The 14649-nt window shown below is 42.9% G+C and overlaps 1 protein-coding gene across 5 annotated transcripts in view; it reads right to left on the bottom strand.

The window, feature by feature from the left end:
* The window catches only part of nav2a (neuron navigator 2a), a 115946-nt gene that overhangs the window by 74588 nt on the left and 26709 nt on the right, over window positions 1-14649 (bottom strand). For 3 of the 5 annotated variants that reach the window (XM_034295709.1, XM_020054659.3, XM_020054628.3), the window contains exons 4-6: window positions 2300-2372; window positions 1792-2029; window positions 1477-1533 (exon numbers count right to left, since the gene is read on the bottom strand). In XM_034295709.1, the coding sequence (XP_034151600.1) occupies window positions 1477-1533; window positions 1792-2029; window positions 2300-2372 (368 nt within the window). The remainder of the gene's footprint in view (window positions 1-1476; window positions 1534-1791; window positions 2030-2299; window positions 2373-14649) is intronic. The other 2 variants (XM_010901165.4, XM_034295710.1) reach the window with 1 other exon arrangement.

Below are 14649 nucleotides of genomic sequence, written 5' to 3' on the forward strand. Positions count from 1 at the left end.
CATTCTCATTCATTAAAATGATCCTATGCATTCTTATTCATTAAAATGATCCTATGCATTCTTATTTTTTTAAATGATCCTATGCACTCTCATTCATTAAAATGATCCTATGCATTCTTATTCATTAAACTGATCCTATGCATTGTCATTCATTAAAATGATCCTATGCATTCTCATTCATTAAAATGTTCTTATGCATTCTCATTCATTAAAATAATCCTATGCATTCTCATACATTAAAATGATCCTATGCATTCTCATTCACTAAACTGATCCTATGCATTGTCATTCATTAAAATGATCCTATGCATTCTCATTCATTAAAATGTTCTTATGCATTCTCATTCATTAAAATAATCCTATGCATTCTCATACATTAAAATGATCCTATGCATTCTCATTCACTAAACTGATCCTATGCATTCTCATTCATTAAATTGTAATCATGAAACACCACAATTATCAAACTTTGTTCATCTCTGCTATGGGACAATGTACAATCAGTGACAAGAAATAAGCATATAAAATGTAATTGTTAAAAATTTCCCCAGCCAGCATTGACCTGCGATTACTAATGCTGGCCTGAGGGTGGGGCTATTGCATCGCTTTCAAGCTCACTAGGACAGAGCAAGGTGCAATGCAAAAACCCTTTCATGGCTGGGCAGCATGCATCATCTTCCTCTACAATGTACAGCAATCATTTAGTGGAAAAGTGTGACATGCTAGTAAAACAAAGTACAGGGTCCGTATTCAGAAAAAGTCTGAGCACTAATCTAGGATCCTGTCCTTCGTTAATATGAGACAAAAATAATCCTGAATCAGTGTGCCTAGTCCATAACAATTAAAAGTGGACTCAGATTTGCATGCACTGTGTGAAGCACATTGCTGTTTAATCATTATCTAACAGCAGTACCAAAAAAAAGGAAAACGCTTGAGTGAATGAAGGAGTTCAATGTGAATCCTTTATTTGGAATGCAATAGTACAGCCAATCATACAACTGAAGGATAGTTGTACCTCCCCATCTGTACTTTTCCTCACCATAACGTACATCAGTTAATTATTAAATGCGTATTCACAGTGAGGCACACTCTCGCTCACACACACTCTCCAAGAGGTTATCTAAAGGTCCCTCACACCCCGCTGAGTGGACATGCCAAATGAGGCGTGATTTCAGACAGGGTTTTCCAAAGTGGAGTCCCTGTCTCGTCATGCAGAGTAGGACAGAAGCGCTTGAGGTAGAAGTTGCCATAGACATAGAACTGCTTTGTATCTATGGAAGTTGATCTAGAATCAGATCACCAAACCCTCTATTCTAATCATAACCATACCGGGGGTGAAACATTTCTGCGTGTGTTGTTACGGGCAACTTCTACCTAAACTGTGAAATATTGAGGAAAGATGGAGAATTAGTAGAAGAAAGAGGGAGACACATGACCAGGAAGTGGATGAGAGAAAGAAGGAGAGAGAGAGCTGACCTAGAGGACTTTTTCTGACCAAGGGAAAACTTGAGCAGTTTACTCTGAGGCCCATCCCTAGAGGAGAGAGAAAGATGCAGCACAGAGATGGAGGACAGGACAGAGACAAAGAGATGGAGTGAGAAGAAGAGATGGAGAATAAGAGAAAGTGATAACGTAGAATTTCAATTTGAGATTTAAGACAAATTGGAAATGGAACAGGGAAAATGAAACAACAAGGAATGGAACATTGGTTACATCGGCAAGGAAGACACCTAAAAATACAAACTACATCTCCCAGAATGCATCGGTCTGGCACAGGACCAACAGGCTTACCTGGACTGCATCTCGGCCTGTGCTGTTTTCTGGGCTGCTTGTGCTGTGGGGGATGGAGTCCCATGCGTAGGGGGGGACGGGGGGCTACTGAGCTGGGCAGGGGCGCTGGTCTGCTGGCTCAGAGCTGGATGAGGACCCTGGGACTGGGGATACTGGCGCTGGGCCTGCTGCTGCTGTTTGTAGCGAGACAGGCTGAAGAAGAGCCCCAGAATGGCCTTCAGATTCCCATTGCGGATCTCTGTGAAGGAGAGTGGTTGGGGGAGAGGAGCGGGGAAGGAGGAGGGATAGACAGAGGGTTGGAGAGAGGTGGACAGGCCGACCGACAGACGGAGGGAGAGATGGTGGAAATCAGAATGTACATAAGGATGAAAAAGGACAATTAAAAACCATTTGAAAACAGACCAGGAGAAACAAGAGAAATGAGACAGAGAAAGAAAATGTACCTCACAACACATTATTCAAGCCGCTTATGTCAGATATTGTAGTGTGTGTGTGTGTAAATGGTTACCTTCAGCAGATAGGCCTTGTATGTTGACTCCTTTGGCTGCCAGGAAACTGAGGCAGGCATCGATGTTCTCAAGCTGGAGGATTAGAGAGGAGAGGGAGACAGAGAGAGAGGAGAGGGAGACAGAGAGAGAGGAGAGGGAGACAGAGAGAGAGGAGAGGGAGATGAGAGGGAGACCGTGAGAGGACAGAGAGACAGAGAGAGAAGAGAGGGAGACAAAAAGAGACAGACAGAGACAAAGAGAGACATACAGAGACAGAGAGAGGGAGAAAGAGGAAAGAAAGACAGAGAGACAGAGAGGAGAGGGAGACAAAGAGAGACAGACAGAGAGAGGGAAACAGAGTCAGAGGAGAGAGACAGAGAAAAACACAAGGGAACAGCTTAAGAATGGGCATTCGCATTAAACTCCATTCATTAAAGAGTCATAAGCCAGCAGCCTATTAGAAAACAGCAAACACAAAGCCAGTCTTGGTTGACATTGTTTACATCAACTTACTTCACGGAGTCCAGACCAGAGGGGTCCGAGTAGATCGTCTAATGGCAGAGTCAAAGTAGCATTCAAATTAGCCAGTCGTACGTGCACTGCCCAAGTACCTCAGAGGGACTTTTCTCAGACCAGCTGTTACTAGGATACCAGCCAGTGAAACTATACCAACTCAGCTGTGCTAAACTGTCAATCAATCAAAGATATGATTGGTCGACTGAATTTGCATATGGTCATGTGACCCACATGCCAAGGCAGGTGAACCGAATGAAACAGTCATTGAATGACATCATCGGTGAAAACAAGGGCCGATCAAAGTTTGCCAACAGTCCGGTTCAGGTTAACAAACAAACTGGGAATTAGCAACAAAGGTAAACGAAAAACAAGGTAACCTATTCTAGCTTAATTGGGTTTGAATGGATTCCAGTGTCAGAGTTCTCATTTAGGAAAAACATAATTCATACAAACAAATCAGCACTCCACCACCTCCACAAAAAAAACCAACAAGCATTAATCTGAAGATCTTCCTCATAGCGATCAGAAGCAGACAGTTGGTGAGTGAGACGTAACAGTGGTGTGACCCCTCATGTCATCTTTGTGACCCGATGACCCCAGAACAGCTGTTACAGGACGACACATGCCGGGAGGTCAGGGCTGAAAACCTGATGGAATGCAGACCAGGCCCTGCTTGCTTCAAAGTTAAAATACACGCACACACTGAAACACCCCTTCAATCTTAAATATCTTGGACACAAATGCCACCACTGCCAGCCTTCTGACTCTGAAATACTAAAATAGAATAGTTTGATTGAACAGCCCATTTTCAATGCCACCATCTTCCCTGTTAAACATCCATTTTAGCATTTCTCATCATGGGTCTCGTTCTGGAGGCAGCTCTGCCCTGAAGGCATAGGTGATGTGACTGGTCGAATGTTTAAGTGGTATGTCCAAACGCCTTGCAATGTAAAAAGGCAAGGTAAGGCTTATGGTTAAGGTTTAGGACTGACACAAGCACTAACCATTCAAATGTACTCTCAAAGGATGAGGGCAATGTTTTCTGTAAGTGCCGCCCTCACTATTGAGGCAAACATTCACACTCAAGTACACACCCGCATTACTAAAATACTGCCATGACCCAAATAGCACCCATACTCCCATTTGGAACACCCTCACCCCTGGCAGTAAGGGGGTTAAAAATAGCAAGGCTTCTAGCTGAGTAAAAACACCTGCTAAGAGAGAGATGGAGAGCCAGATGTATATATATAGAGGGAGAGAGAGAAAGAGAAGAGAGAACAAGAGCTCAAATTATGCTCCCAAAGCCGCCTACCAACAAGCAGTGCAGTTTATTTCAGTAAGTTCACACTGAATGGTTTTTCAAATGGGATCAATTCAGAATTTCAGTGGGGATTTGGGTAATTCCAGTTTAGAGCCGAAAAGTACGCAGTCCTACAAACTGTTGGAGGAGAGGATCAAAGAAGGTGAGCATGTACTTTGAAGATGAATTCTGGACCTAAACTCTGAAAAAGAAAGGTTCTTGGAGTATCTTTTACTTTTCAACGTTTGGGAAACCCTTCTTATAATGTCAATGGGTATTTAAAAGACATATTTATACTTGTTACTCAAAGAACCATATGAACAACCTACTTGCTAAAAAATCTACCGCTTTAAATGGTTCTTCACACAGTTCTTTGGGGATCAATAAAAAAAATAGTTATTTGAATAAGACTTTTAAAGATTTCTTTAAAAGAAGAACTTATAGGGGTTCCCCGTACTCTTATTAAAAATGTAGGTTGTTGTCTTCGCACCGTACTTGCATGCTATAAACGTCTGTCCTTTTCTGTTTTATTTTCAAACCAGGAAGAGTAGCCACTTCACAGGCAGTAATGAATGGGGATCCTAGGAAAACTTGGCCACCACCATTCTCTGCAGTCCTCTATTCTGCCAGCCCACCTCCTTACACTCCTATTCTGTCAGCCTACCTCCTTACACTCCTATTCTGCTAGCCCACCTCCTTACAATCCTATTCTGCTAGCCCATCTCCTAACACTCCTATTCTGCCAGCCCACCTCCTAACACTCCTATTCTGCCAGCCCACCTCCTAACACTCTTATTCTGCCAGCCCACCTCCTAACACTCCTATTCTGCCAGCCCACCTCCTAACACTCCTATTCTGCCAGCCCACCTCCTAACACTCCTATTCTGCCAGCCCACCTCCTTACACTCCTATTCTGCCAGCCCACCTCCTTACACTCCTATTCTACCAGCCCACCTCCTTACACTCATATTCTGCCAGCCCACCTCCTTACTCTCCTTGTTTCTGACGAGTGTTCTTATCGTCAGTGTGATTACAAGCCTTTGGTAAATAGTGGGCGTATTGTTTTGACTCTCAATGCCACTGTGTCAATAGGTGTTTTGCCTGGCTTTGACGTAATGGGGACAACACATTGCTGCCACCCTTACGCAAAACACACTAACGGATCGTCACAGCAATGGCTTGTAGATAAAGGCTCAAAAGCACGGCACATCTGAATAAGCAACTAGCTACAATAATGCAGACAAATAAATAACATTCACTGCTTAGGAAATACACTCCACAAAACACATTTTTATTATTACTATTAAAATGTACATTATATAACAGTACTAAATTGCACAGTGATGAAATACAACATTCAATAGGTCGTTTAGGCTGGAATATTCCCAAGGAAAGTGCTTGTATACCTGCGGTGGTCTGAATCTGTCTGGAAGGCACTGAGGACGTGACCATGGCCATGACAGTACCACACTAACCACTGTACTGCTGCACTTGCTTTTTGCCACACACACACAGGCCTCTCTCTGAGGCTGTCATCACATGCCTCTTCTCAGCCAGCTAGGGCAGCAGGGCCGGCCTTTGAACAAACACTTCCTCACACCACAGAGAAGCTGTCGCAGATAGAAAAGGATAGAAATGGAGAGAGATATGGAGAGGGAGAGAGCAAGAGTAAGAAAAAATAATATAGAATGTGTGTGTGTGTGTGTTCCGTTTCAACAGAAGCTTTGTTTATTCCTCAGGAATACAGTCTTGTGGAACACTTGGCCCTGACTTTAACACACCTCGTTCTACTGAAAAGTCTGAAACACTGTTAAACAACTAAGAGGGTATACTGGTACCGGTTACATAAAAAAACGACAGCACCAATACGTAGTTATCAGGATTACCATGGACTGATTAAAGGGACTGCCGGAAAGGCAGGTTTGAAAACGTTCTGGTTACCGACAGATAAGTCTGTAAGGGCATGAGAGGGAGGGATGATGGAGGAAAGGCAGGTTTGAAAACGTTCTGGTTACCGACAGATAAGTCTGTACGGGCATGAGAGGGAGGGATGATGGAGGAAAGGCAGGTTTGAAAACGTTCTGGTTACCGACAGATAAGTCTGTACGGGCATGAGAGGGAGGGATGATGGAGGAAAGGCAAGTTTGAAAACGTTCTGGTTACCGACAGATAAGTCTGTACGGGCATGAGAGGGAGGGATGATGGAGGAAAGGCAGGTTTGAAAACGTTCTGGTTACCGACAGATAAGTCTGTACGGGCATGAGAGGGAGGGATGATGGAGGAAAGGCAGGTTTGAAAACGTTCTGGTTACCGACAGATAAGTCTGTACGGGCATGAGAGGGAGGGATGATGGAGGAAAGGCAGGTTTGAAAACGTTCTGGTTACCGACAGATAAGTCTGTACGGGCATGAGAGGGAGGGATGATGGAGGAAAGGCAGGTTTGAAAACGTTCTGGTTACCGACAGATAAGTCTGTACGGGCATGGGAGGGATGATAGAGGGATGACAGCAGGAGGGCAAACACAAACACGGGCTCCAGGTTGTGGTGCTGCAAACAGGTGACACCCCTCCATATGGGTGTGCCTAGCAACAATACATGGCGCCTGTGATTGCACTTTGCATCCGACCACATGGATACAGCTGGTACAAGTGGGTGTTGCAGATGTGCACTCACACACACAGTAAATCTGTACATGATGAAGATATACACTCACCTAAAGGATTATTAGGAACACCATACTAATACTGTGTTTGACCCCCTTTCGCCTTCAGAACTGCCTTAATTCTACATGGCATTGATTCAACAAGGTGCTGAAAGCATTCTTTAGAAATGTTGGCCCATATTGATAGGATAGCATCTTGCAGTTGATGGAGATTTGTGGGATGCATATCCAGGGCACGGAGCTCCCGTTCCACCACATCCCAAAGATGCTCTATTGGGTTGAGATCTGGTGACTGTAGGGGCCATTTCAGTACAGTGAACTCATTGTCATGTTCAAGAAACCAATTTGAAATGATTCGAGCTTTGTGACATGGTGCATTATCCTGCTGGAAGTAGCCATCAGAGGATGGGTACATGGTGGTCATAAAGGGATGGACATGGTCAGAAACAATGCTCAGGTAGGCTGTGGCATTTAAACAATGCCCAATTGGCACTAAGGGGCCTAAAGTGTGCCAAGAAAACATCCCCCACACCATTACACCACCACCACCAGCCTGCACAGTGGTAACAAGGCATGATGGATCCATGTTCTCATTCTGTTTACGCCAAATTCTGACTCTACCATCTGAATGTCTCAACAGAAATCGAGACTCATCAGACCAGGCAACATTCTTCCAGTCTTCAACTGTCCAATTTTGGTGAGCTCGTGCAAATTGTAGCCTCTTTTTCCTATTTGTAGTGGAGATGAGTGGTACCCGGTGGGGTCTTCTGCTGTTGTAGCCCATCTGCCTCAAGGTTGTGTGTGTTGTGGCTTCACAAATGCTTTGCTGCATACCTCAGTTGTAACGAGTGGTTATTTCAGTCAAAGTTGCTCTTCTATCAGCTTGAATCAGTCGGCCCATTCTCCTCTGACCTCTAGCATCAACAAGGCATTTTCTCCCACAGGACTGCCGCATACTGGATGTTTTTCCCTTTTCACACCATTCTTTGTAAACCCTAGAAATGGTTGTGCGTGAAAATCCCAGTAATAATCCCAGCAGATTGTGAAATACTCAGACTGGCCCGTCTGGCACCAACAACCATGCCACGCTCAAAATTGCTTAAATCACCTTTCTTTCCCATTCTGACATTCAGTTTGGACTTCAGGAGATTGTCTTGACCAGGACCACACCCCTAAATGCATTGAAGCAACTGCCATGTGATTGATTAGATAATTGCATTAATGAGAAATTGAACCGGTGTTCCTAATAATCCTTTAGGTGAGTGTATGCCTTTTACCTGACAAATCCAAATTAGTTACAAATGAATAAAAGTTTTGGAGAATTAGAGTACATACTTTTTTTAACACGTGTCACCACAGGAATCAAAAGAATTGTCCCGGCATTGGCCATGCTCTACCAACCAATCATTGAAGATTGTTACGCCCTCACTAGACAAGCCTGGCATTGGCCTTCCTCATTTGTGAATGTGAGTGATATTGAAGCAATAAGGCACCAGAGGGTGTGGTACTGTATATGTCTCATACACCACAGATAGTAGCTGTTCTTGGGCACGACACATCGTGGATTGACAGGACGTGGTATTTATCACAAACCCCAAAGATACAAAATGTTCTTACGAACTGTTTACCAATGCAAGTACAGCTGCAAAAGTGATGTGATGTCATAGCTTTATTGTGATTCGATATATTGATCTGTTTTAATCAATTATAAATTAAGTCTAGAATACAACAAAATATGGAGAGAGGGAAGGGGTCTGCCATATAAAAGATGGATTTTAACATTTTATTTGATTAGTGATACAGTCATGGCTTGAACATGTGGTGGACAACTTCATGTCGCAGACAGTCTAGACAGCTACACCCTAACAATTTCTTTCTAAACGCACCTTCTCAGGCAGGTAGGTTTGCACTGCGTGTAATAATAATAATAATAATAATAATAATATAATAATAAATGTTATTTTTAGATGCCTTTCTAAGCACTCAAGACATAAGACACAAATCACAATAAAGACAAAAACAAACAGAACAATGCTAAAAGCAGAATTAATTGTAATGATGAACATTGCTATAAGCAGTTGAATAGTGATCATGAACATTGCTATAAGCTGATTAATAGTGATCATGTTAGATATGCCAGTGTGAAAAGATTTTGAAAATGGAAAGCAAGTTGATGTTACGGATTTCTGGTGGAACAGAATTCCAGAGGCGAGGGGCAGAGTGGCTGAAAGCTCTAAACCCCATAGTGGTCAAACAGGCTGGAGGTACAATGAGGTGAATAGAAGGAAAAGACCTGAGAGTATGGGTGTGTATGTTGATATGAATGAGGGCAGCGAGGTACAGAGCAGCGAGGTTGTGAATGGTCTTGAAGGTAAGGAGCAGAATCTTAAAATCAATACAGTATTTTACTGGGATCTAATGTAACTGCTGAAGAACAGGAGTGGATAAATAGATGATGTTCTGGTGATGATACGAGCGGCAGAGTTCTGAACCAGTTGAAGTTTTTGTATAAGTTTGAGAGGAAGACTGAAGAGAAGAGATTTACAGTAATCCATACGGGATGTAACCAGGGTGTGAACGAGAATGGCTGTACTAGTGGGTGTGAGAGACAGACAGAGATGATTGATGTTACGTAAATGGAAGTATGCAGACCGGGTGACATTATTAATGTGAGCTTGAAATGAAAGTGTGCTGTCGAGGATGACGCCCAGACTCTTAATCTGAGGAGAGGGAGAAACTGAGGAGTTATCAATGGAAAGCGAGAAACTGTCATGTTTTGTCAGAATGGATTTGGTGCCAATGAGGAGAACCTCAGTTTTGTCATTGTTAAGTTTGAGGAAGTTGCAGGAAAACCAGGATTTGATTTCCTTTAAGCAATCAGAGGGAGGTGGGAGGGTTGAGTTAGGTTTATTTGACAGGTATAGCTGGGTTCATCCGCATAGCAGTGGAAATGGATATTGAATTTACGAAAGATATGACCAAGAGGAAGTAGATAAATGATAAACAGAAGCAGTCCCAGGACAGAACCCTGGGGAACACCAGTAATGACAGGAGATGGATGTGATTTGAATGTTCTGAGTTGGATGAATTGAGTGCGGCCAGAGAGATAGGATTTAAACCAGTCCAAAGATGTGTCAGTTATACCAATAGAGAGTAGTCTGTCAAGAAGGATGTTATGAGAGATGGTATCAAAGGCTGCACTCAGATCAAGGAGGATGAGAATGGTTAATAGTCCAGAATCAGCTGCCATGAGAAGATCATTAGTGATTTTTACCAGTGCTGTTTCAGTGCTATGGCAGGGGCGGACGTCAGATTGGAATTCTTCATAGAGGTTATTGTCAGACAAGTGTGAGAAGCAACTGTTTTTTCAAAGATTTTAGATAGAAAAGGCAGATTAGAAATAGGACAGAGGTTATTGAAATTGTTGGGGTCTGCACCAGGTTTCTTAAGTTTAGGAGTGCCAGAGGTGAGAGAGGAATGTATAATGGTAGTTATTAGGGAGGAGAGAGAGGGTAAGCAGGCTTTTACCAGGGTGGGAGGTAGAGGGTCTAGCTGACAGGTAGTTGACTTTGACTTTTCAATAAGGTCAGATATTTCAGCAGCAGAAGGAACCGTGAAACTTGAAAATGCACCAGAAGAGGAGCTGAGAGAACTGAGACAGACTGTGAGAGGTAGTCGTTTTCAGTTGCTGGTGGATTTTATGAACATCAGTGTTAAAAAATGACATTAGAGAGGTGCAATAGGCATTTGAGTACAGATGAGGTGCAAGAAGTCTGGTGGTCGTAAAATGTTGTTGACCATGGAGAACAGGGCTCTGGTGTTTCCTTCACCTGAACTAATTAAACCTGCATAAGTGGATTTGGCTTTAGAAAGGGCGTCCTTGTCATTTAGAATGTGGTCCTTATACATTTCTTTGTGCACAATAAGTCCAGTTTTCTTGTAAAGGAGTTCCAAGCGACAACCTTTTATTTTGATCTGGCGTAGTTCAGATGTAAACCATGGGTCAGAATGGGTAAAGAAAACAGTCCGGGTCTTTAAAGGGGCCAGAGTATTACAAATATTATGTAGTCCATCATTGTAGTGAGAAACCAGTTCATCAGGGGTGGATAAAGAGTTTATACTGGGGAGGCAGTCGTTATGACGAGAGAGGACGTTTAAGTTAATGTCCTTAATGTTACGGAATGAGATGACACGTGGCAGTTTTATTTTGGACATTGTTAAGTTAATATTAAAAGATATTAACATGTGATCAGAGATGGGAAGATAATCTGCAGTACAACCAGTTGGAGTAACACCAGAGCAGCATATCAAGTCCATAACTTGACCTTTGGAGTGAGTGGGAAAGTTGATATGTTGCTCCAATCCAAAACTCTCAAGGCAAGATGTAAAATCCCTTATATAAGCATTATTGATATTATCCATATGTATATTAAAATCCCCCAACAATATTATGTTAGAGAAAAGTGAGCAAACATGGGTTAGTAAATCACTGAATTTGTTAATAAAAATCATTATTGAGCTTGGGTGGACAATAGACAGTGGCAATGATAGTAGGAGTACTGACATACGCTCCAATCAAATAACTAAGACAACCCTGATTAAGCTGATTACATTTAAAATATGAAAAACAAAAACTATTATGACCTTGGGCCTGAGGAGTAAACTATCAATGCGATTTGGTTTTCTGGTTAAAGTAAAACAAAATGAACAATAATGCCATGCTCAGTTTGTTTACAATACAGCGTTTGAACTTGAGTAATAAAACAAATGTATTCCTCAAACTCCTGTGACTTACACCCATGAAGGTCATTTTACATCGATATAGGTTCTGCAGGCTACGTCTCCGTCTCAGCGCTCTGTTTTTCTATTGAGTCAATGAACGGAAAGAGTATAAATAAATACCCAGAACGGAAAGAGTTGGAACGACCGAAGCTGATACAATGCGTATCACCTTCAGTCGTTCCAACTCTTTCCGTTCTGGGTCTTTGCTTCCCTGTAATGTTGATTTATTTTTCTTTATTTTATCATGGATCTGTTTGTTAGATTGGTTGAAAACCATTACAAGAATCCTAAAGCAAACGATAAATATCGTTATTGGAATAGCAAAATGTCACGTTTTCACAGCCCATAACACATCAACCCGCAAACACCGCCCTAAGTCCTAAAGTCCGGGGCTTGGCACTAAGTGAGTACCGGGCTACTCGGCCACGGCCTTGTGGCCGACTGGCGCTGGCCAGTGGAAACAGAACAAATTCTGGACTTTAGGGTAAACGGGGGAGAAAGGGCACCTGACCTAAAGATGGAATCCCTGAGCAAACTAGATGAAGAATATGTCATTCTGTCAGTTGCTCTGGATAAACCCAGTAGGGTGCTTGAATGACTAACAACATACCCCACCTAACGCAATGATCAGCCATTAAGTGTGCACGTGAATATCAGTCTGGTAAGTGTGCACGTAAATATCAGTCTGGTAAGTGTGCACCTAAACATACTCAATAGCAACCATGGCATTCATGAGTACTGAAAGAATTTGATAACCAAATAATGTAAGTAATAATAACACAGCATATCTTACACACATCTGTAAGTCAGATGTTGTATTGGCAAAAATACAGCTGACAGTAGAACTGATACAGCCCGGATGTTAACGAGGAAACTCCTATTGACATTCTGACAGGACTTACGATGCTTTTGAACACAGTTTTTATCATCCCCATTCCGACCGGTTTCTACATGTACATGCCTACATGTATGAGAGAAATACATCTCTCTGAATCTGAAACCACAACACACTGTATGGATCTCTGCCAACCGAAAAACAGAATAGTATGTAGGGTGTGTGTGTGTGTGTGGTACCAGCAATATTCCTCCACAGAAAAGAAGGGCAAGCCTCAAAGGGACCCAGATCCCTGCAGGGTGTATTGTTTGTGTGTGTGTGTGTGTAGATGGATGTGGGCGTCCTGTGTGGTTTTAGCACCTCTGTGTTAACACGTTACCATGTCAATGCAAAGGCTATGGTTATTTCCTGGGAGGCAAAAGTTATGGCTGGGAATGACAACCAGTAAAAGGGTAATGTGTGTGTATGTGTCCCTGTGGGATCCGCCAGTTGTAAAAACAACTATACCTCATCCATCTGAAACACTGACAGAGACGCAACAACGGACAGGAAAATGAACAAGCCAGTGAGATAAAGGCCTTCTATCTCTTCACTGTATGACCGCAGCTTGTTTCCATGTTTGCCCGTATAAAGCAAGAGCTCTCAGTGTGGACTTGTTGAATGCAAGCAACCTCTCTGGGTTTTGAGTGCAGCTTTAATAAGGCAATCAAGTCAAGAGTTGTAATGGAGCTTTCAGCAGACCCAGCCCATGGAGTGTCCAGCTGAGAAGAGTGTGTGTGTGTGCGCGTGTATTCACACTGTATGAAAACGCAGCATATATTTGCATAATGACTGTTTGCACCTGCCTTCAGCAGCGCTCATGCGCTCACACAGCACACACAAACAGTGACACCATACTGCCCGACGTGCACGCACACATACACACATACACACACCCACTCTCTCAGTTTAAACCAGAAACACACACAAACTTCACTACAGAGTGCGAGACGCTGGTCCTTAACCTTTTTGCTCCTCGGTCTCAAACGGAGGGAGTCAGAGGTGAGCTAAGTGGCAATGTTTGAGGGATGGGGCTAATCGCTGTATAGAACAAAGACACTGAGTGGACCACAGTCCAGAAACAAGAAGCCTGAAACGTTTCAATTACCGGGTACTGGAGGGCATAATCATCCCCTGATGGGACAACGTTAATTGATAGCAGGGAGCGGGAAAAACTGTAGGGGACTGGTTGATTGACTTATTTCTGTGTGTGTGTGATACAAGTCTATGTGAACACCCAATGTCACATGGTAGGACGTCCCCACAAGGTTTCTTGGCAGGTTCCCATTAAGAATTTTTTTATTTCTGGGTACTAGGTTACTTTTAGGTTTAGGCCTTACTGCTTAGGGTTAAGTATTAGGGCTTAGTAAAGTTTGGGCATAAACACCAGGATGCTGAGGTTAAGGTTAGGGTTGAGTTAGGTTAATACAAGGGTATGGGTAAGGTTTAGGGCTAGGGTATAGGGAACATGTGGATTTCTGGGTTATGATTAGGTTTCAGGTCTCCACAAACACAGAAAAACAAACTTGTGTGTGTGTAGAAAATATGGCACAACAGAGACATTGCCAAGAACTGGACGTCCCTCCAAAACTGATGAAAAGACGAGAAGAAAACTGGTCAGGGAGGCTTCCAAGAGGCCTACAGCAATGTTAAAGGAACTGCAGGAAATTCTGGCAAGTACTGGCTGTGTGCTACATATGACAACAATCTCCCGTATTCTTCATATGAATGGGCTATGGGGTAGGGTGGCAAGACGGAAGCCTTTTCTTACAAAGAAAAACATCCAAGCCCGGCTGAAGTTTGCAGAAACAAGTCCTCCAGAAGTCCCCCAAAACCTTCAGGCGTCCGTTAGAAAGCTGAAGATCACCTTTCAGCATGACAACCACCCAAAGCACACAACCAAATCCACAAAAGCATGGCTTCACCAGAAGAAGATTCATGTTTTGGAATGGCCCAGCCAGAGCCCATACAATCGAACATCGGTGGGATGATCTGAAGAAGGCTATACACAGGAGATGTCCTTGCAATCTGACAGATTTGGAGCGCTTTTGCAAAGGAGAGTGGGCCAATATTGCCACGTCAAGATGTGCCATGCTAATGGACTCCTACCCAAAAAGACTGAGTGCTGTAATAAAATCAAAAGGTGTTTCAACAAAGTATTAGTTTAAGGGTGTGCACACTTATGCAACCAGGTTATTGTGATTTTTTTTTATTAGTTTCCTCAAAGATTTCAGTT

The sequence above is a fragment of the Esox lucius genome, chromosome 2 (genome assembly GCF_011004845.1).
Source record: "Esox lucius isolate fEsoLuc1 chromosome 2, fEsoLuc1.pri, whole genome shotgun sequence".
Classification (NCBI taxonomy): Eukaryota; Metazoa; Chordata; class Actinopteri; order Esociformes; family Esocidae; genus Esox; species Esox lucius.